At 35.4% G+C, this 22423-nt stretch overlaps 3 protein-coding genes across 3 annotated transcripts; 1 reads left to right on the forward strand and 2 right to left on the reverse strand.

Moving 5' to 3' along the window:
- The first annotated feature begins 4008 nt into the window (after positions 1–4008).
- On the forward strand, positions 4009–5511 carry LOC120132999 (pectinesterase 31-like). Its single transcript, XM_039149673.1, has 6 exons — positions 4009–4254; positions 4402–4506; positions 4626–4703; positions 4810–4997; positions 5076–5249; positions 5334–5511. The coding sequence occupies exons 1-6, from the start codon at positions 4009–4011 to the stop codon at positions 5494–5496; spliced, it is 954 nt and encodes a 317-aa protein (XP_039005604.1). The 3' UTR covers positions 5497–5511.
- A 1420-nt stretch (positions 5512–6931) lies between these two features.
- Positions 6932–8831, reverse strand: LOC120133000 (transmembrane protein 230-like). Its single transcript, XM_039149674.1, has 3 exons — positions 8656–8831; positions 7800–8125; positions 6932–7220 (listed from the first exon to the last, which is right to left on the reverse strand). The coding sequence occupies exons 2-3, from the start codon at positions 8068–8070 to the stop codon at positions 7141–7143; spliced, it is 351 nt and encodes a 116-aa protein (XP_039005605.1). The 5' UTR covers positions 8071–8125; positions 8656–8831; the 3' UTR covers positions 6932–7140.
- Positions 8832–12412: 3581 nt separating this feature from the next.
- On the reverse strand, positions 12413–14330 carry LOC120132937. Its single transcript, XM_039149615.1, has 4 exons — positions 14100–14330; positions 13617–13845; positions 12646–13520; positions 12413–12565 (listed from the first exon to the last, which is right to left on the reverse strand). The coding sequence occupies exons 1-4, from the start codon at positions 14328–14330 to the stop codon at positions 12413–12415; spliced, it is 1488 nt and encodes a 495-aa protein (XP_039005546.1).
- Between the last annotated feature and the right edge of the window lie 8093 nt (positions 14331–22423).

Below are 22423 nucleotides of genomic sequence, written 5' to 3' on the forward strand. Positions count from 1 at the left end.
ACTAATGTTTGAGTTTCTCCACTGAAGTTTTAAAAGTAACATATTGATCACTAACGTTATCGATTTATAACAAATTAGTCACTCGACGTTAACCGTCGTTACTTGAGGTAACAAAATAATGACGTGACACTATTTTTTCACATATTTGACTTTTTAAAGAAAAAAGTTTATCTTCTTCTCTCTCCTCACCTCCCTACTTCAAAATCAGGGAAGCTACAACTCTTAAATTTTCTACTACAAATGCTTGTTTGGGGGGTTACCTTCAACAAAAGGGAAGGTGAAAGAGTAAGTTTTCAAGTGATTAATATTATACGGCCGCCACCGACTTATAATTAATAGCCATTATATCATTTTCTCCCACAGCCACCGTCGCAATCTATTTTCTTCATGGGAAGAGGATTCGTATTTGAGTTAAGTAGAGATGGGGATGAACTGAGTGAATAAAAATAGTGTCATGCCATCGTTTCACTAACAACTGGACTTGCCTCCGGGATTTCGATTCCACCCCACCGATGAAGAGTTGATAACTCGCTACCTTTCCAAGGAGGTTCTCAACAGCCTATACTCTTGTATCGCCATTGGTGAAGTTGATTTGAACAAGTGTCCTGCTTCTCCGACCCGACGGACGACTGTAAAGCACTGGATGAAATGATCGATAGCTTCGACACTTCCCTCCTACCTTCTTCATCATCCTCTGCAAACTCTGTACAAATCCTCACACACCACCAACACCAACCAAATCAACCCGAACATCGGAAACTCGCAGTATCCGGATTATTTTTGGGTTCAAGATCAGTCTGTATTGAAGATGCTAATCCAAAGTCATGATTCGAAACCAGATATTTCCCAGGATCCAGCCGTGTCGAATCCCGAAATGATTCAAGATCCTTCATGTGCTGCAGGACCGGTAGACCTGGGTAATTGCTTCTGGGATTATTGAATTTGAAGACTAAAAAGCAAAAAGAGTCAAAGTGTTATACATAGATTGGAAGAGTTTAAAGATTCAAGAATATTACTGTCATATAGATTTATGTGTGAATAGATTGATTTCTTCAACATGTGTAGGAAAGTAAAGAAGATGAATGTGTTGTATGTAGTTAAAAAAAACTTTGTTTAAGGTTTTCATTGCCATTGTAGGTTTTCAGTATCATGTTGACATGCCAAATTTGTTTTATATATAAAACTAGGGTAAAGTATAGTAATGGTCACTGAACATTTCTGAAGCTTGCATTTAAGTCCCCCAACTTTTAAAACTTTCAATACAGTCCCCTAACATTTATTCCGTTTGCTATATGATCCCCAACTTAAATCACTGTTAGAAAATTAGGGTAAATTATATAAACGGTCATTGAACTTTTCAGGTACTTGAATTTAGGTCCCCAACTTTTAAAACTTACAAAACAGTCCCCCAATAATTTTATTTTCTTATTAAATATAGATGTATAGAAAATATAAATTATTCAATTTATATTTAAATGTATGAATCATTTATATTTTTGATATATTTTATTTTTCTTGTATAAACTAGTATTTAAAATATGTTTATATTTTAATCAAAATATTTCAATATACGAATAAAAATATATTTATATAAAATGTATATTTATATTTAGATGTATAAATAAAAAATATATATTCATATATTAATGTATGAATCATTTATATTTTTTGAATATTTTATTTTTAATAAGAAATTAAAATTATTAATTATATTAGAAATACTCAACTTAAGATTATATATATAATCATGAATTATAAATATGAAAAATATAATTATTAAATTTAGTTTAAAAATATATAAATCTTAAATTTATTCTTTTAAAATATTGTATCAACTAATATTTAAAAAATATATTAAATCTATCAAACAATTTATCAAATATAATATTTCTTTTGTAAAAAAATATAATATTTTCCCATCATTTATTGTTTTCAAATTTTTTTCCGAAGTTCAAATCTCATTATTTCCATTTTCCATTATATTCTTTTTTTTCTGGCATTGGTCATACTATTACTATATGTATTATTGTATATCTCTTAACACAAACGATGGTGTTAGCTTAGTGGCTTCACCCTGTATCTTTCATTTGCGTGACTCAGGTTTGAGTTTGCCCAAGACCCAAATTTTACTTCTTTGTAACTTAATTTTCTTCTAATTAGGTGGTGACATGTGTCACCAATAACATATATCATGATCATGTGTTAACACATGTCAGATCCTGGTTAAATGATTAATTTATTAAATTTTATTTAATTTAGGACCAAATTGATAGCATATATAAATAATTAGGTGGTGACATGTGTCACCAATGACATGTGTCATGATCATGTGCTAACACATGTCAGATCCTAATTAAATGATTAATTTATTAAATTCTATTTAATTTAGGACCAAATTGATTATATAAATAATAAAGACTAAATGTATAATAATGTCAATTCCTTTTAACTGTCACTTCATCATTTGTATCAATTGGTAACGACTAGTGGCTTAGTTGAAACAGTTAAATAATTATGTTGTATGATTGATAAATTTAAAAGATCGATGACAAAAGAAAAAAGGGCTAGATAGTTAAGTTGTCAACCTAGTAGTTTACACTTTTATTTATACGTCAAAATAACATTTTATAAATTTAAAATTCGAATTATTTTCAACCTCTTCTATATCCTAACTACTTTTTTTAATTAAAAAATTTCTTCAACAGATAAGAATTATACTATTATATTTATATATATAAAAAATACGTATCACATGAAATAAGATGAAATTAAATAATAATAAATCTGACATAATTGAATTTAATTGAATTATTTTGGAATTTAGGGTTTAGAATGAAATTGAATTACTTTGGAAATTGGGGTTTAGAATGAAATTGAGGACTATTTTGCAAGTTTTAAAAGTTGGGGGACCTAAATTCAAGTGTCTAAAAAGTTCAATAACCTTTTATATAATTTACCCTAATTTCTAACGGTGGTTTAAGTTGGGGGACCATATTGCAAACGGAATAAATGTTGGGGGACTGTATTGTAAGTTTTAAAAGTTGAAGGACCTAAATGCAAGCTTCAGAAATGTTCAGTGACCAGTACTATACTTTACCCATAAAACTATTGTAATTTTTAGTCAATTTTATTCATATTTTTGTTGAGGGATTCTTTTTTTATGAAGTAGTGTATAGTATGGGTAAGGTATTTGGCCATATACTTTGTCTTCTTCTTTTCTTTTTTTCTTTTTTAATTAAAGGTTGGGTTATTGTCGTTCCTAAATTACAATACTTTATTCAACCTTATGTGTTCCCATTGCTCTCTATACCCAAAAAAATGAATTGCATATATTAAGATTTTAATTTTTATGCACGACTTTTTTTGGTACATAAAAGTTTAATGAGTGGTCTGGGGCGAACTTCCATGGTGCCCAGGGTATCCCAAGCAACCCCTCCACAAGTGTCACCTCTCAAAAGTGCCACCCCTGGAGCTCTTGTAACCCTGAATATTTGTCCTGAGTCTGCCTCTGAGAGTGGTTCCCCTAGTACAGGGTCATGACATACTTAAGATCAAATTAGAATTTATATATGAATTTATAATTATCTTAAATTAAAAAATATTTTAGTGGAACTCGTTATGTGAAAATGATGAGTTACAAGAAATATATTTTGCTAAGGAGGGTAAGGAGTGAGATATCTTATTTGGAGCAATCCTTTAGAACAATTGAAAAAACGAAAATAAAGACCAAATTTAAGAGAAAAAACAAAGGCACACTCAAATTTTGGATTAATCTCTGAATAAAAGAAAATAAAGAAATGTAAGAAAAAGTCAAAAACATGATACGAACCACTAACAATATACTAAACATATAGTCCCATAACATATGGAGTGCAATTTTCCAGCTTCCGTCACCATTTTTAGCCCCATCCCACACTATATATCACTCCATTTCTTTCTCTTCCACCCACACAAATTCACAACATTTTCACACATACAAGCTAAGCATTGTTTCCTGTTTTCTGATCCATGGCGGAACCAAGGGTAATCACGGTGTCCCAAGACGGCCACGCCGACCACAAAACAGTACAGGATGCCGTAGACGCCGTCGCATCCAACGGCACCACTCGAACAATCATTCGGATCTCACCTGGTACTTACAGGCAACCCGTTTTCATTCCCAAGGACAAGAACCTCATCACCATAGTCGGTGTCCGAGCTGAGGACACTATTCTCACATGGGACAACACCGCTACTAAAAACGAACATCACCTTGTAAGCTACTTTCGACGATACTGAACTTTTTCTTGTTCTGTCCGTAATTGTTTTTTACCATTTCACGTGAAATCTCAATGTTTATTTTATTTCGCGATCAATATGCTTATGATCGTTCATTGAGTAACTTTTTTTCCTTTGTCGAAGGATGAGAGTGTGATTGGAAAAGGCACGTTTGGTTCCGGGAGTGTGATGGTGGTAGGAGACGATTTCATTGCTGAAAATGTCACTTTTGAGAATAGTGCTCCAGAGGTAAAACCTTAAATTTCTCCTTTCCTTTTCAAGTTTATTTTCGAATCACGTATGTTAAACACTTGAATTTGAGACAATAGTTCGTATTTGATTAATCTTTTTCTTCTTCTTTCTTCCAGGGTTCACACCAAGCTGTGGCATTCAGGGTGACAGGAGATCGGGGTGCATTCTATAGTTGCAGATTTCTGGGGTGGCAGGTACTTAGCTACTCGTTCGATAATTCGAGTCCAAATATTCGACATTTTCATTCGAGTCCAAATAACATAGCATTTCAATGGTTCATGACTAACATAACATTTGCAGGACACCCTTTACCTGCACCAGGGAAGGCATTACGTGAGAGATTGCTATATCGAAGGAAACATAGACTACATCTTCGGAGCTAGTACAGCTCTCTTCGAACATTGTCATCTCCACTGCAAGTCACCTGGTTTCGTAACCGCGCACAAACGCATTACCGCCGAGGAAACAACCGCTTATGTGTTTCTGAGGTCCGTAATCTGATTACAACATTTACTTCCATGATCATTCGCAATTCTTTCTATGAACAATTTGTCACATTGTTGCAGATGTGTCATAACTGGCAACGGAGAGCCGGGGTACTCATTCCTCGGGCGTCCATGGGAACCCTTTGCAAGGGTGCTGTTTGCATTCACTTTCATTGATAAATGCATAAAATCCGAAGGTTGGAATAACTGGGAGGATCCAGAAAAGGAGAAGACTGTTTGCTTCTACGAGTTCAGGTATATCCCCTGGAGTTTATTCGAAAGATGAACCGAGAATCTAAATGAATCAAACTAAGGTGTTTTCCTTGATTGAAACTGCAGGTGTTTCGGACCGGGTGCGCATCGGAACGAACGAGTGGCCTGGTCGAAAGAACTGAACAACGAAGAAGCAGAAGTGTTCCTTGTGCATAAATTCATCGACACTGATCCAGAACACTCTTGGCTTGCTCAGAGAATGGGCCACAGAATCCCAGTTAATGCCTAGAAATCATTGCTAAGCTTTGCATGAGTTGATAATGAACGTTTTTACAAATATGTAGAATAAAACCTTCCATTGCGGCCATTTGAAGCTTGATCTTAAGGCGCAAGGAACATTGGTCGAGGCCTCGTGTTAGAATTTTTCTTATATTCTTAAACCATATATATTATTCATTTTCATTTTTATTATGATGAATTAAACGGTATTAATAATTAAAAGATTTATTTTTGTTATTTGAAGTTTTGGGTTTGAAAATATATATGTAAAGATAAGAGCGTTTATTGTCAAATGATTGAGAATTTATATATCTTATAAATAATCTATTTTATTTACATTTTGAGACATGGTATTATACTGCATATCATGCTATGTTTTGTTTTAAAAATGATTTCTATCGTATTTAATAATATCAAGTCTTAGTATTAAGTATACTTCATCAAATATATAATTATAACTTAATAAAATACTGATTATAATTTAATAAATATGTAAAGATTTTCAAATATTTTGTGAAATATCACACTAGAAGTATTTGATATAACCTTTGACAGACGATAACAATCGTATTGACAGATACAATAATACTAGACTTGATACCAAGTATCAAAGGACCAACATAAACATCAATCAGACAAATCTAATGGAAGGACTCAGTTTACCTCCATCTCTCACAAAAAAAAACCCGACAACGATGATAGTTTTATGTCCAAATTAAAAAGGGTGAATCATCAATAAGCAATAAGATAAATTTATTTCGTGAACGACGTATATGTATCATTATCAAATATTCACTTTTAACCCTAAATCAGATGTGATTTGTACTGAACGACAGGTTGCTTGCAGATTATAGGAAATTCAATAAAGTAGTGTCCTATAGTCGAAAAATCATTTATATACTTTACCCTTATTGTTTCATAAGATAAACCACACAAGTCACTCAATTATTAATAATATTATAAATAAATTACCTACTTTTAAAGAGTTACAAATAAATCACTTAATTTATTCATTGCCACGAATGTATTGTTGGTTGTTAAAAATGAAACGGAAATAAAAATTGTCGTTGAAAAATCTCTTTAATAATTTTTATATTGGATAATTTCATCACAAATCATCTAATTATTAGTAAGATTATAATGTCTCGTCCAATTATTAGTAAGACTACAAATAGGTCATCTAATTTCAAATACTCACAAATCAATCATTCAATTAATTGTAAAAGAAAACTTATTTTGAGTTTTAGTCTACTAGAAGATGGGAGGCTCCATTTGACAATTCAAATGGCGGAAGGCTACCATTTGTGAGATGGACATAACAAAAAAAAGAGTCCATTTGAAGGTGGATGATGTTGAAGAAGTTTGAAATTTTAAGGGTGATTTCATGAGTTTTGAGAGACATTCTCTAGAATCTAATTTGTGAATCGAATGAGGAGATCGATGTAGATCTTATAATAAAATTCACGGTTCATCGATCATCATATACGATAATAAAAAAAAATATTTAGAGTAACAAATCGATTGAATTCAAAACTAAAGTATTTACAGCATTGTAAGGTTGCTTTAATCAAGCTATTAAGTCTTAACTATAATGTAACACACTTTAGTTCGATTAAAGAGGAGGCGGATGAATCGACCGGATGAACATCGTGTCTTAATAATCTGGAATGGAAGCAAAGGTGTATCCATCAGCACCCCTCCAAGAATAATAAGCTATCCGAGTCTCATAAAATCCTGCACCATACGAATTCCGATCAATAAAAAAACGTCGGTCAAGCTCTTTCGATGTTCGACAATAGCAAAGGATAACTTTGCCAGCAACACCAATGGTAGTTGTAACCGTCATGCACTATTTCGTGCATAATGCCTATTGCAGGAATATTTGTTTCAATTGCTGTTGTAATGAAATAAGTAGTGTTTGATCAAATGCACCCGTCCGATGCATATCTAGACATGGATATCAGTATACGACCCTCTAAGGTCACTTCAAATATCTGCAAAACTTCAAAACATGTATGCCTAAACGCATACACTCAAGTCTGAATAACTTAAATGTTATCCTAAGCCAAAACTTCCCAAAATGCAGCAATACATTACAAAAAGAGAGGAGAAACCGGAATGATTTCACCGTTACGAAACAAGATATCATTAACTATCAGGTATACAGAAACAAGTTAAGCATAACCATGCAAAATGCATTGAACTGTCAAATGCAATCCCCCTCTCAACAATTAAACATAACTTTCTATAACATCCGGTTTAAAATATGTACCGTTGACGACAAGTAAAAATTGCAAGGACTAAAAGGCGTACCTGGAAGGAAAGTAAGAATTCCGAGTACTAAGAGGCCATATGCCTGTGATTGCTCTCCTCCCATATGCCCTGTGAAGATGAAAAAAGAAAGAAAAAGAAGCAAGCACCCTAGACAAAGCAGAAAGAGTGCAAGGGCAATGGACTTCCATGGGACTCTATCGAAGGCTTTTGGTGCATAATCAAACCTCGGGTCATAACGCCTCCCACCAACATAATCATCGTCTTCATCAACGGCTAAAGGACTGTAACGAACATGACGCCTAGACGACATATTTGTTAAGCACGCAACTATCTCTTGGGATCTTTAGCTGTTAAACCAGATTCGTCTAAACACAAAAAAGGCACAAATTCACCCATCTCAGATATCAAATGAAGAAGTTACGAAAGAATCAAAGAAATAAACCAGTAAATAGTATTTACGAACAAAAGGCTATATTATTGCTTAGAAACCACAAACCAGATCATCTTAACATCCAAAATCAAGGATCCAAGCTTAATAAATACAAAATTTAGCAGTTGATACTAATTAATTCAATATAGATCAGAATAATGAACATCAAATTTGCAGCTTTCTATATGGATGATTTGGCAGACAAAATAAGATCAATAAACAACCATTTTCCCCAGTTTTCCAGCATTAAAGAACCTATCTTTTATCTATATATAAAATTGGGTAACCATTAAATACAACAAACGATAGAAATTAAAATAACCCAGAAACTAAAATACCTACGTAATTCAATTCTCAAGAAACCCAGTTGCAACTAGATCTTATCGTTTCTAATAATTTGATTACAAAATGAAAATATAGAAAAATTAACGACGCAAAAGAGAGAGAGAGAGAGAAAACACTTACAGAGAGGAGAATTGAAGAAATTTGATCGCAAATCTGTACAACGAATGAAGAAAGAATCAAACTAGTTGAAACTTCGAAGCAAATATTCAAGACCGGAAGCGAGAATTTGGAAGTTTCCTTTGTTTAACATCATATGACGTAAATACCCTTATATGTTCTTTTAGTTTCGAATAAGTCCTTTGTTAGAAATCATAAAAGCTAGCATCACTAGAAAGTTTAGATATTTGCGGGGATCAGATATACAACAATGCAATATCATTGTCGATAGTAATCATAGAGCTCAATACGAATAATTTTATATTTTAAATAAAGTTTGAGTTCATCACGATTTGGATAGCAAGACATTACGAATTAAGTTTGTAATTAATTTATTTTGATTTTGATTTTAATTTTAGCACGAACCTAACGAATTCGATGGAAAAATAATTGTTGTTATTTCTCGTGGTCATATGTTCGAGCATTTATAAATGTGATGTAAGTTTTCAATGTCAAATTCTTGAGAGATGTTTTAGAATATATATTGCATTATACTCTACCCAAGTTAATAAAAAAATTAGATTAATTTTTGAGCCAAATTTTTATAGGAATAGTTAATTTTATTTAAAAATGAAAATACCCAAAATTATAATAAAGTTTACGGCAAAAGACTAGTTCACTTAAGATCATAAGAAGATCGTACAAAAATAGATTAAAAATATTAAACAAGAGATAAATATGAACAAATCTAACTGTATCAACAAATAAAATTATTATGATATAAATAAAATGCTTCAAAATACAAAATTAATATATTCCATCAACATTCCTTAAAATGAAACCAAGCCGTGAATTAGTGGTATAGCGCGCGCCCTGCACCGCGTTATACTCCACGTGTCAGATATACAGGTATAGCGCGCTGCAGGGGCCGCGCTATACCCACGTGGCGCCAGCTCACCGTATAGCGCGATGCAAGGGGCGCGCTATACCCCACGTGGCACCAAATAATCGTATAGCGCAGTACAGGGGACGTACTTTACTGCTAAGGGTGTTAGATCGAGAAATATAATTTAACCGGTGTTAGATCGATAACATTATCAGTCACCGATAATATATCGGAAAAATCGCCCAGCAAAACCAAAAGTTTGTTCCTTTCAAGATCTGTCCTATTTTGAGAAAGCTTCTTTTCGCTTAAGAAATCTCAATAATTTTTAAGGACTGAGGCATTGAATTTGAGTAGTAAAATAGACTCTCCCTCTTTTTTTTTTTTTTTAAAAGGAGAATCTTTTCTTTTGTTTTTAGGTATTGGAAGGTACCTAGTCAAGTTTCTTTTATTATTATTAATATGGGGTAAGTAATACAATGTAATATTTATCACGATAAGTTAATATAATGAGATGAGGTATTAGATCTTTAGGTAAGGTGACGGTTTTGAATGGAATAAACTGAATTAAGAGGATTATTTCTACTTCTGTAATACCCGATTTTGATTAATATATCATATACAAATGATTATACCAAAAAATTATTTTCAGTGCCCAACACTTCGATATGTTAAAAACACTTGAACTGCTTATTGTTTCTGTGCAATTAATATTATTTTCACTAATCGTGGGTGCACGTGTGCTCTCAGTGAACTGCCATTATCTGATTCTTTGTTCCACAATCTTGAATTCTTGATCGACTATTAAAACGGGATTAATTAATTGCTAACCATTAATTATTTTTAATTTTTATTTCGTTCAACTTCCTCACTCGTTGTACTTTAAATTCGTTCAAATTTTTCATTGAACTTAATTAATTAATTTTTTTTTGTTACTCTACCATTTTTTTTACTGAGGTATTATAAATTAACTGTTATATAAATGCAAAACTACATCGTTTTGATGATAATTTCATTTTTTTAAAGACGACGTCGTTTTATCAATGTTAAATAATTAACTACAACAGGGAAGTCATCTTAAGGATGGGAGGGGCAGCTGCCACCTAACATTGACAGACTAATTACATTTTAGGCCATTGAACATTTTGAAACTGTTATAATTAAGTCATTGTCCCCCAAGTTTCTTGGTATAAATATTTTTTAGATACTGTCAGATTTAAAATCAATTAAATTAAGTATTGGCCTAACATTTATATGATTTAATTATTTTTAAGACATTTAAAATTTTAAATTAGTAGAATTAAGCCCTTAATCTCTTAATTTTTTACTTTTCAATTTCTTATTTATTTTAAAATTAAATAACTTATCCATAAATTTAAATTACGGTTATGGTAACCTTTTCAGTTGCGTTGCGACTACCATGATTACGACAATAGCATACCGCTATATAGATTCATGTTTGCCCCCTCATAATTTAATCCTAGCTCCATCCTGAACGACGAAATGACTAAAAAAACAAAATATATTAAGTTTAGGGGAAAAATGAAACGGATTTAAAGTACAATGAGTGAAATTAGTTTAGTGACGAATGGTGTAATTTACCCCATATATTATACAAAATCATTAGAGAACTATATTTTATGTGAAGGGAGGATTTGACTTATGTTAGGCACAGTCTACCTAATCTACTGGTATGCCCAATTATCAAGTGTTAAATTAGCTAAGCATTCGAAAAACAAAAGAGAGAGGACAAATCAAGGTAAAAGATTGCTTCAATAAACACTTTAATTAAGTAAACCATTCAATTTGAGTTTTTTATATTAATATCACATTTTGTAATTAAGTAAACCATTCAATAAACACTTTGTTTCACCAGCCCGGCCTCGGACTGCTCCTTTCCCACACCCTCACTCGATATCTTTGATTCGAAATCAAAGTTTCACAATAGAAAATTCGAGGACTTAATCGGATACAATCAAGAGGCTAATTTTGGAAACTCATAGAAACATCAGGGGTCCTTTCAGTATTTTAGCCATTAGAGGAAGCATGAATATGGTAACATGAACACACTTATTTCACTGCCCACAAGGACAGACAATTACGTTGTTTCATATACAAAGCAAATACATGTCCATGAGTTGTCCATTCACAAACCTTCTCTCCTGTTAACTAATACCCTAATATCTCAAATATAAAAAAGAATCCTTAATCAAAACAAGATCTCGTTTTAAATGATAAAGTATTTTATTAGTTTCAACAGTAAATATACATACATTATTGCGTATGATTGATGCAAGGGTTGGGTCCAAGGTGACATGACAAAAAGTGCATTCCTTTTTTTTTACTATAAGAAAGTGAGCATTTACCACCTCACATCAAATTAAACATTAAGGCGTGATGCTGAATTCAATTTAAAAGTTTGGTGGGGGATGGGATCACAAAATAATGGTGCACGAGGAAAATAGTATTGTATCTGTTCTTAGCTGGACTTAATCATGGGATTTCATGCTAAAATAGAAGTGTTCGTGGATTGGTTTCCTTGATTAAATGTTTTTTTTTTGGATAAGTAAAGTTTTATTTATCCAAAAGAAAGCAGCAAGCTGCTACAAGAAACATTACAGATAGCTAAATCAAATCCCAATCAAGACACAACCTCCTATTTACATTATCCAATCTGTTCATATGACACCTATACAATTTGATTCTAACAGCCTTTCTAACTCTATTAACAATTTCCTCAGTTGGACGGATCACACCTATAAAAATCTTGTGATTCCGTTCCTCCCATATAAAATAAACAAAACCAGTCCAAGCTAGCTTGAGAATTTGAGTTAGAAGAGATTTACCTTTCAAATTCAATATCAACCAGCGCAAAGCGTCATTCCAGCAGTGCAGTACCTAAAGCTGGAGTCCACAAGCACGCAAAATAGCGCCCCAAACCTCTGTTGCATAAGAACATTCCAGGAAGAGATGATTACGGGATTCCTGTCCAGCACCACATAACCCACATACGTTATCAGTCACCATGCCAATCTGTCCTTTGTTGGCAGCCTGTCAAGAATCACCATCCAAGCTATAATGGAAAATTTGGGAATATGAGCTGCGAACCAGATAAGTCTATGCCAATCAACCTTGTCCCTCCTTTCACGAACACTATCCCATATCCAACCACCTTTGATATATGTCAAATTGATAGCAGGCCAAAACAGTCTCCTAGCTTCATCCCTTAGCTTTAGCAATTTTCTGAGAATCCAGCTAAAATGATTTTTGCAATCAACATTCCAATAATCCATAGTTTTGAAGCAGTAACCTTTGATCCATGCAATCCACAAGGAACCATCATCAACAAGGATTTTCCTAACAAACATAAAGCAAAAAGCCTTGCTCCAATCAGTTAACTTCCTCAGGCCCATACCACATTCAGATTTTAAACAACAAATCTGACTCCAGCTCACTCTGGCCCCATTTGCTGGAATATCATTACCCTTCCAAAAAAACCTCATGCAAAGTTTTTTGATGTCCTTAATAACACCTTTTGGCAAGACCAGTTGTCTACTCCAATAGCCAAAAATGCTAAACAAAACACATTTAACAAGCTGGAGTCTCCCCCCAAGGCTTAGGTGCCTGCTAGACCATACATCAATTATGCTCTTAATTTTATTAAGTAAAGCCAAGCAGTCCCTACTTGTAAGTTTTCGAGTAACCAAAGGCACTCCTAGGTATCTAACAGGTAGCTGGCTAATATTAAAGCCAGTAGCTAAACGAATCTGCAACAGACTATTCACAGACACCCCACAAGCAAAAAACTCAGATTTCATAGCATTTAATCTTAAACCAGAAAGTTCATAAAACCTGTCAAGAATGCTAACAACCCCCATAACAGAATCAAGGGACCCATGGCAGAACAGGAGCAAATCATTAACAAAACAAAGGTGGGTAAGACAAATTTTCTTGCACTTTGGATGAAATCTAAATACACCATCCCTTGCAGCAACATTCAGCAGAACTGAAAGCACATTCATTACTATAACAAAAAGGTAAGGAGACAATGGATCTCCTTGCCTCACACCTCTTGCTCCCAAAAACTACCCTACCAAACTACCGTTAAAAGAAATAGAATACCTATGAGTAGTCACACATGTTTTTATCCATCCACAAAAAATGGCAGGCAAACCCAAAGCTTCAAGAACATTCAATAAGAAATCCCAGCAAACTGAATCAAAAGCTTTTTGGAGATTTATTTTCAAAGCACATCTAGGAGAAAGGTTCTTCCTAGAGTATCCCCTAACAATCTCCTGAGCAAGCAAGGTATTTTCAGCAATATCTCGACCCTTTACAAAAGCTTATTGGTTGTGAGAAATCATACCAGGAAAATAAACTGCCAGCCTAGTGACTAAAATCCTTGTAATTGTTTTGTAAATTACTGAGCAGCAAGAAATATGCCTAAAGTCCTTAGCCATACAAGCATTCAAGGACTTAGGCACCAAGGCAATTGTGGTGGAATTAAAAGCAGGCAGGAGAGAAGATGAATGAAAAAATACCTTATAGCATCCAAAAAATCTTTGCAAACAATCTCCTATGCTACCTTGAAAAACCAAGAAGTGTAACCATCTGGCCCTGGGCTTTTATCCTTTCCCTGTCTGAAAAGTGCTTCCTTAATCTCCTTATCTGTGATCTCACCAACAAGGAACACATCAGCTCCATCAGGCAATGAGTAATCCAATAGGGATTTCAGCCATTCCACAGAACATCCCTTCACCAAAGGGTCAGGAGTGCCAATGAGGCTCTTGAAAAAATTAACAAGTTCAGAAGCCATACCATCAAAAGATTCATGGAACTCCCATACTCATCTTTAATCATTCTGATAGTATTCCTTTTCTTATTTGACTCAACTCTTTGATGAAAAAATTTAGTACTCTTGTCACCTTCCTTCAACCAGTGAGCTTTTGCTTTTTGTCTATAGAACTCAAATTATGCATTTTCCAATTCAGTTAATTCTGCCTGAACTTTTTTCTCTTCAGCCACTCTTCTCTGATCTACATGGCCAAGATTGTGAATCTGAATAAATTCCATTTCAGCTCTCTTAGCAGTCACTCTACTAGAGATGTCAGAGAAATAACTCTTATTGAATTCCCTTAACAAAGGCTTTAGCCTCTTCATCTTATAGAACAAAATTTGCATTGCATTTCCAGCACACTGTTCTTGCCAGGAATCCCTTACCACCCTTAAAAAATTATCATTTGCAGTCCAACAATTAAAAAATTTAAAAGGCTTAGGCCTATGGACTTGGGCACACCTTTGAGACCAAACTATGCCAGGGGCATGATTAGAGACTCCCTGAGCTTGAAACTCCACAAATGAATCAGGGAACTCTAGTAACCACTGAGAATTTATAAGAATTCTATCCAACTTTCGAGCCAAATAAGAGTTTTCTTGCTTATTCGATCAGGTGAATAGGGGGCTTGAAAAAGGGTGATCCTGCAACTCCAAATCCACCAAGCATCCTTTTAAATCATCCATGTCAGAACTGCTATGCACCCCCAAAGTGTCAAAATCTGAACTTTCTTGTGCACTGGCAACAACATTGAAGTCACCCCCTATAAGCCATGGGAGAGAACCAATGTCAGTTTCAAGATTCTTCAAATGCCCCCAAAGACCCCTCCTAGTCAGTCCATTATTACTGCCATACACAACAGTAATAACCATGCTATGACCAGCTACATCTCCAGTAATGGTAAGGGCCTGATCACATCCTCCTAAGAAAGAAAATGCCAGCCCTTTCCTCCACAATACCCAAAGTCTGCCTGTAACACCCCCAACCCATACCCGACCCGGATATGAGTCAGAGATACTACATTGACTTTAAAACACAACTCTTAACAAATAATAGTAAAATATTTGTACTTATATTAAGAAAATACAATAATATACATACTGTAATATAAGTTTACCAAAATATTCAGAGCATACACAACTTAACTCTTTAATTACATGCCAACTGCCATTTACATAACAAAATGACCTACTGATTAAGTTGCTTCTGATCTGATGATTGCAGGAGTAATACTGTCAAGCTGCTTCACCTGTCTCGTCTATTTCCTCGGATCCTACGTGTGAAACACTCACACGCTAAGTCATCGACTTAGTGAGGCAATAATAATAAGGCAATTGTAATGAAAATGTCATGATCATATGAGATGAAATGCAAACATGTACTTAATCAATGTAGTATACATCATCAATACCCATACCTGTAAGCGTATGACTGTAACATTTATGAATCTGTATTAATAAGTTTATTGGCCCATGATAGCATATTGAGAACCTAAGGTATTTGAGTAATGTGAGGTTGTGCACTATGCTGTCACCACAGCTCGTATAAATGCACCGAAGTGCCCCGTAGAATTGCACCGAAGTGCCCCATAGAATTGCACCGTAGTGCCATATAATGATGTCCATAAGGACCACATAGAATTCCTTAAGAATCATATACATATACTATGGATCAAGTATGTGTCTTTCAAGACTTCACACAGGTTCCAAAGAATATACATATGTCCTAAAGAACCGAGTATACCCTCTACCCTTGGCATGCCAACTATACCTATAGTTCTCATCTACATACATGGGCTTTTACATTTCAAGTAGTCTATATCGCGTAGACATGTAAATTCTTACCTTTTCACATAGCTCATAACTTTTCCCACATAGTCATGTCATATAATGCATTTTATATGAATTCATGTCATGTCTCATAATACCGACTATGCTCATGTACCAAGATATAAAATCTAGACTTATCACAAGTCTAGAATGGAGTATATTTCTATAATCATGCTATGCATATGCACTCACCTATACTTCTTTGCCTTTTCCTCGATCGATCCTACTGGTAGATTGTTCCCGAACTTGTGTAGGCTCGGTATCTACATAAACATAATTTTCAAGATGATCATCAGATGTCTATGTCTTGCAATTAAGCTTTAATAGCTTATTAATTTAAGAAATTAATAGCTTAGTCTTTCTTTCTTTTCTTCTCTTTTTTTTTCCCATGGGGGAATCGGTTCCCCCCCTGGGGTATCGGTTCCCCTCTAGCATTCTGGAATTTCATATCCGTTGAGGGGGTATCGGTCCCCCCTGGGGGTATCGATTCCCCTCTAGTATTCTGGAAATTCATATTCGTTGAGGGGGTATCGGTTCCCCTTGAATGGGTACCGATTCCCCTAACCCAGAAATCCTATTTTGAGCTCGGAAATCATCCCATTTCAGCTCAAACATACATATTTCACTCTCTTTACTACTCTTAGCTTTCATACACTTACTTTAACTAATTATTATCCATTAAATACCTCTAAAACTTAGAAATCTAATTCTCCATGTAGAATTTAAGAATCCAACCCAAATTCCAATATGTTCTAATTTGAATTCTAACACCTCATACTTCTTAGTTAGCTTCTTGACAAGTCAAAAATCTTATTCAAACTTCAAAAACTCATTCCTATCAAAATTTCATCTAAAAATTCATTTTCCAAATCTATCTCTAAAACACTTATCTTGTTGTTTTAATGTCATATAAGCTTTCCTTTAGCTTATATAACATCCAAACTTTCATTTCAAATCTTAAAAATCAAAGAAACTACCAAGGTTCAGATTCTTACCTTTACTTGCAAGCTCCACGTTGAGAGAAGGAAGAGAAGAAAATAAGGAAGAATGAAGAAGAAATGGGATGGTTCTGGAAACCTAATGTCACACGTGGGTTCTCATATAACCCCATAACATTTTATTTTAATTAAAATTTCCTTACAAATGACCATTTGGTCCTTACCTCCATCTCATATTTACTAACCATACTTTTTAAACTATATAATTATTCTACTTTAATCACCAAATGTTGAAACTTTGCAAATTAATCACTCACCCGACATGGAGGATGTTACAAATCTCTCCCCCTTAAGAAAATTCGTCCTCGAATTTTCATTACACGAACAAATGAGGGTATTGATGTCGCATATCTTCTTCACGCTCCCATGTTGCTTCTTCTACTTTGTGATTTCTCCACAACACTTTGACCAAAGGAATAATCTTGTTCCTCAATTGCTTAACTTAATGTGCTAAAATTTGAATCGGTTCTTCCTCATAAGTCAAGTCAGGATGAACCTCAATCTCTTCTGGTGTCACGATATGAGAAGGGTCAGATCTATATCTTCGAAGCATTGAAACGTGAAAAACATCATGTATCTTTTCCATCTCAGGTGGTAAAGTTAGCTGATATGCTACAGGTCCTACTCTCTTTACAATCTCATATGGTCCAATAAACCGAGGACTCAATTTTCCTTTCCGACCAAATCTCAACACCTTCTTCCATGGAGACACTTTTAAAAACACTTTATCTCCAACTTGAAATTCAATTTCTTTCCTTTTAAGATCAGAATAGGACTTTTGCCGATCATAGGCCACTTTGAGGTTATACTGTATTTCTCGAACTTTCTGTTCTACATCTTGAATTAAATCCGTACCAAGAATACTTCGGTCTTTGAGTTCATACTAATTTAATGGAGTACGACATTTTCTTCCATATAATGCTTCATAGGGGGCCATCTTTATACTAGACTGATAACTATTGTTGTAAGCGAACTCTGCCAGCGGTAAATACTTTTCCCATGATCCTTTAAATTCCATTACGCATGCTCTCAACATATCTTCCAATATCTGAATAGTTCTCTCTGATTGCCCATCAGTCTGAGGATGAAAAGCCGTACTAAAGTTTAAACGAGTCCCCAACGCTCCATGCAAAGATTTCCAGAATCTAGAAGTGAATCGAGGGTCTCGATCAGAGACTATGGAAACAGGTACTCCATGCAATCTAATAACTTCTCTAATATACAACTCTGCATACCTTCCATAGAGAAATCCGTTCTAACCGGAAGAAAATGCGCAGACTTAGTTAATCGATCAACAATTACCCAGATTGATTCTCTTTTGTTCGGGGTCAAGGGTAACCCCGAAACAAAATCCATCGTAACATTTTCCCATTTCCATTGAGGAATGAAAAGCGGTTGCAATAATCCTGATGGAACTTGATGCTCGGCTTTGACTTGTTGACATATCAAACACTTAGACACAAATTCTGTGATGCTTCGCTTCATCCCTGCCCACCAAAATCGATCCTTCAAATCCATATACATCTTGGTTCCACCAGGGTGCATCGTTAACGGACTGCAATGAGCCTCTGTTAATATCTCCTTCTTCAAGTCGTCATTGTCGGGTATAACAATTCTTCCTTTACAATATAGATTTCCATCTGACTTAATCTCAAAGTCTTTAATCTCTTTGTTCTTTACTTGTTCAATTCTTTTCAAACACACTTCATCTTTACATTGCAATTCTCCTATTCGTTCCAACCATGCTGGTTTAAGGGTTAATTCTGCACAAAGACCACCGTCTCCCGTTAAAGATAATCTTGCATCCATAGCTCGTAAAGCTGCAAACGTCTTTCTACTCATAGCATCTGCTACCACATTAGCCTTTCCGGGATGATAGTCAATTATCACATCATAATCCTTTAAGAACTCTACCCATCTACGTTGCCTCAAATTCAATTCTTTTTGAGTCATCAGGTACTTCAGGCTCTTATGATCCGTATATAAGTAACAACGCTCCCCATAAAGATAATGACGCCAAATCCTGAGAGCGAATACTACAGCAACCATTTCTAGATCATGAGTGGGGTAATTCCTTTCATGTGGTTTCAACTGTCTCGATGCGTACGCTACCACTTTTCCTTCTTGCATTAATACACACCCCAACCCGTTATGGGATGCGTCACTGTATACTACAAAATTCTTGCCAGATTCCGGTTGAACCAATATCGGAGTTTCCGTCAGAATTCTCTTTAAAGCTTCGAAACTTTCTTGACATTCAGAAGTCCAAACAAATGGTACATTCTTTCTCATTAGCTTTGTTAGAGGCAGCACAATCATCGAAAAATTCTTAACGAATCTTCGATAGTAACCGGCAAGTCCCAGAAAACTCCGAACTTCAGACACATTCTTAGGAACTTTCCAATCCATTATAGCTTTAACCTTTTGAGGGTCTACTCTAATCCCAACTGCCGCGATCACATACCCCAAGAAAATTACTTCCTTTAACCAGAACTCACATTTGGACAATTTGGCATACAACTTCTTATCTCTTAAAATTTGCAAGACGATCCTCAGATGTGTGCTATGCTCTTCATGGGATTTCGAGTACACCAGTATGTCATCAATAAAGACAACAACAAACTGGTCCAAGTAGGGCTGAAAAATCCTGTTCATATGATCCATGAAAGCAGCAGGTGCATTCGTTACTCCGAATGGCATTACGATGAATTCATAATGACCATATCTCGTTCTGAAAGCCGTCTTCGGAATATCTTTCTCCTGGATCTTCAATTGATGATAACCCGAACGTAGATCGATCTTCAAAAATACCGAAGCTCCTTTTAGTTGATCAAACAAATCATCAATGCGCGGAAGAGGATACTTGTTCTTGATGGTCACCTTATTGAGCTGTCGATAGTCAATGCAAAGGCGCATGGATCCATCCTTCTTTTTAACAAATAAAACCGGAGCTCCCCAAGGCGATACACTTGGTTGGATAAATCCCTTCTCTAGCAATTCTTGTAATTGATTCTTTAACTCTTGCAATTCTTTCGGAGCCATTCGATAAGGTACCATTGCAATCGGAGCTGTTCTCGGCATTATTTCAATTTGGAATTCTACCTCTCTATCCGGAGGTAATCCTGGCAATTCAGCAGGAAAAACATCAGGGAACTCTCGAACTATTGGAATTTCCTCTAACCTTTTCTCTTGAGCTCTTGAATCAATCACATTTGCAAGAAAACCCTGACATCCTTGTAGCAATAATTTATTGGCAGACATTACTGATATTACATTTGCTAAAGGATTAAACTTTTCACTGCTCACACTTATCTCTGTTCCTTCTGGACTTTTCAGAGTTACCTTTTTCAATCTGCAACTAACATCTCCATAATAACGGAACAACCAATCCATTCCCAGAATCACTTCAAACTCGTCAAAGGGTAATTCCATCAGATTAGCAGGGAATTCAATTCCCTGAACCTTTATGGGACACCCCTTACAGACTTTATTCACCCGGGCACTATGGCCTAACGGAGTTGTTACTATAATCTCATTACTCGTAGCTTCTAAGGGAATCCCCAACTCCTTTACTAACTTACTTGTAATATAAGAATAATTAGAACCCGGATCAATCAGTACCAATACTAATTTATCATACAACTGAAAAGTACCTGCTATAATATCAGGGTCATCACGGTCTTCACTTGTCATTAGGTTGTATACTCGAGCAGTGGATCGAACTTCAGGTTGAGCAGAGAATTCAGACGGGTTCCTTCCTCTGCCTCTTCCTCGTCCTCTTTGTGAGAAAGAACCAGCTCTTCCAGATGGTGCCGGCTCACCAACAATCAAGGGACAATCCCGGACAAAATGTCCGGCATCTCCGCATCGAAAACAAGTCCCAGCAGCCATACGACAAGCCCCATAATGGTTTTTCCCACAGTGCTCACACTGTTTCACTTGACCCGGAGTAGATCTCCCAGCACCGGATTCCACTGACTGCGTCTGTCTAGGTCTTGCCTGACTTGCTCCCCTAGCAGACGATGCAACTGATTCTGATCTAGTTTGTGATCGAAATCCCGAGTCTCTTCCCCTTTTTGTTGGTGTTGAACCAGAATAAGTAGTCGTCCTCTTTGATGTCTGAACTCTTGAGTCCCCAAATCTTTCATTCTGAGCCCTTTCAAGAGCTTTTGCACGATTGATCACCTCCTGGAACGAGGACAAGTTTAATACTATCAACATTTCTTTAAGTCTAGGGCGCAAGCCCTCCACGAACCACTCGCAAGCATCTTTTTCAGTAGGCACAAGCTCAGCTGCAAACCTGCTCAGCTTATTAAACTCACATTCGTACTCATACACAGAGCGGCTCATCTGCTTCAAATTCATAAATTCCTGCTTCATTTGGCGGATAAACTGATCTCCAATATACTTGTTTTTAAATTCTTTTAAAAACAAAGACCAAGTCAACTGGTCGGTTGACATTCTCATGGTGACGTTCGTCCACCATATCCTCGCCTGACCCCTCAATAAAGATACAGCTCCATCTAATTTCTCCACTTCGGAACAGTGGAGACCATCTAACATGATTTTCAAATCATTCAACCAAAGATCCGTTGACACTGGACCTTCCTCAGCTTCTCCCTTAAATTCGGGAGCTCCTAAACTTCTCAACTCTTTTGCTACATTAATTCTTTGAGTTAGTGGAGCAGAAGGTTGAAGACGCTTCAGAATAGCGTCTAGGGTTCTGAAGAACGTATCTTGATCTTGCACAGGCACTCCTTGAGATGCCTGTTGTTCACCTTGCCTGGCCAGGGCAGGTGAATTACTGCTTTCAGCATGCCTATCTTCTCCCGCTTCACTTCGGGAGCTATTATGTCTGGACATCTAATAAGAATAAACACATTGTTCTATTAGCAAAACAGCATACTCATACTATACCAGATCAGAAGTTCTCACTATTTGTTGGCATGTATTCCATTTAAAGACTCTATAGACTCTGGTTTATGCCTAGAATCGGCTAAACCATAGCTCTGATACCATTAAATGTAACACCCCCAACCCATACCCGACCCGGATATGAGTCAGAGATACTACATTGACTTTAAAACACAACTCTTAACAAATAATAGTAAAATATTTGTACTTATATTAATAAAATACAATAATATACATACTGTAATATAAGTTTACCAAAATATTCAGAGCATACACAACTTAACTCTTTAATTACATGCCAACTGCCATTTACATAACAAAATGACCTACTGAT

The sequence above is a fragment of the Hibiscus syriacus genome, unplaced genomic scaffold, assembly GCF_006381635.1.
Source record: "Hibiscus syriacus cultivar Baekdansim isolate YM2019G1 unplaced genomic scaffold, ASM638163v2 tig00110570_pilon, whole genome shotgun sequence".
Classification (NCBI taxonomy): domain Eukaryota; kingdom Viridiplantae; phylum Streptophyta; class Magnoliopsida; order Malvales; family Malvaceae; genus Hibiscus; species Hibiscus syriacus.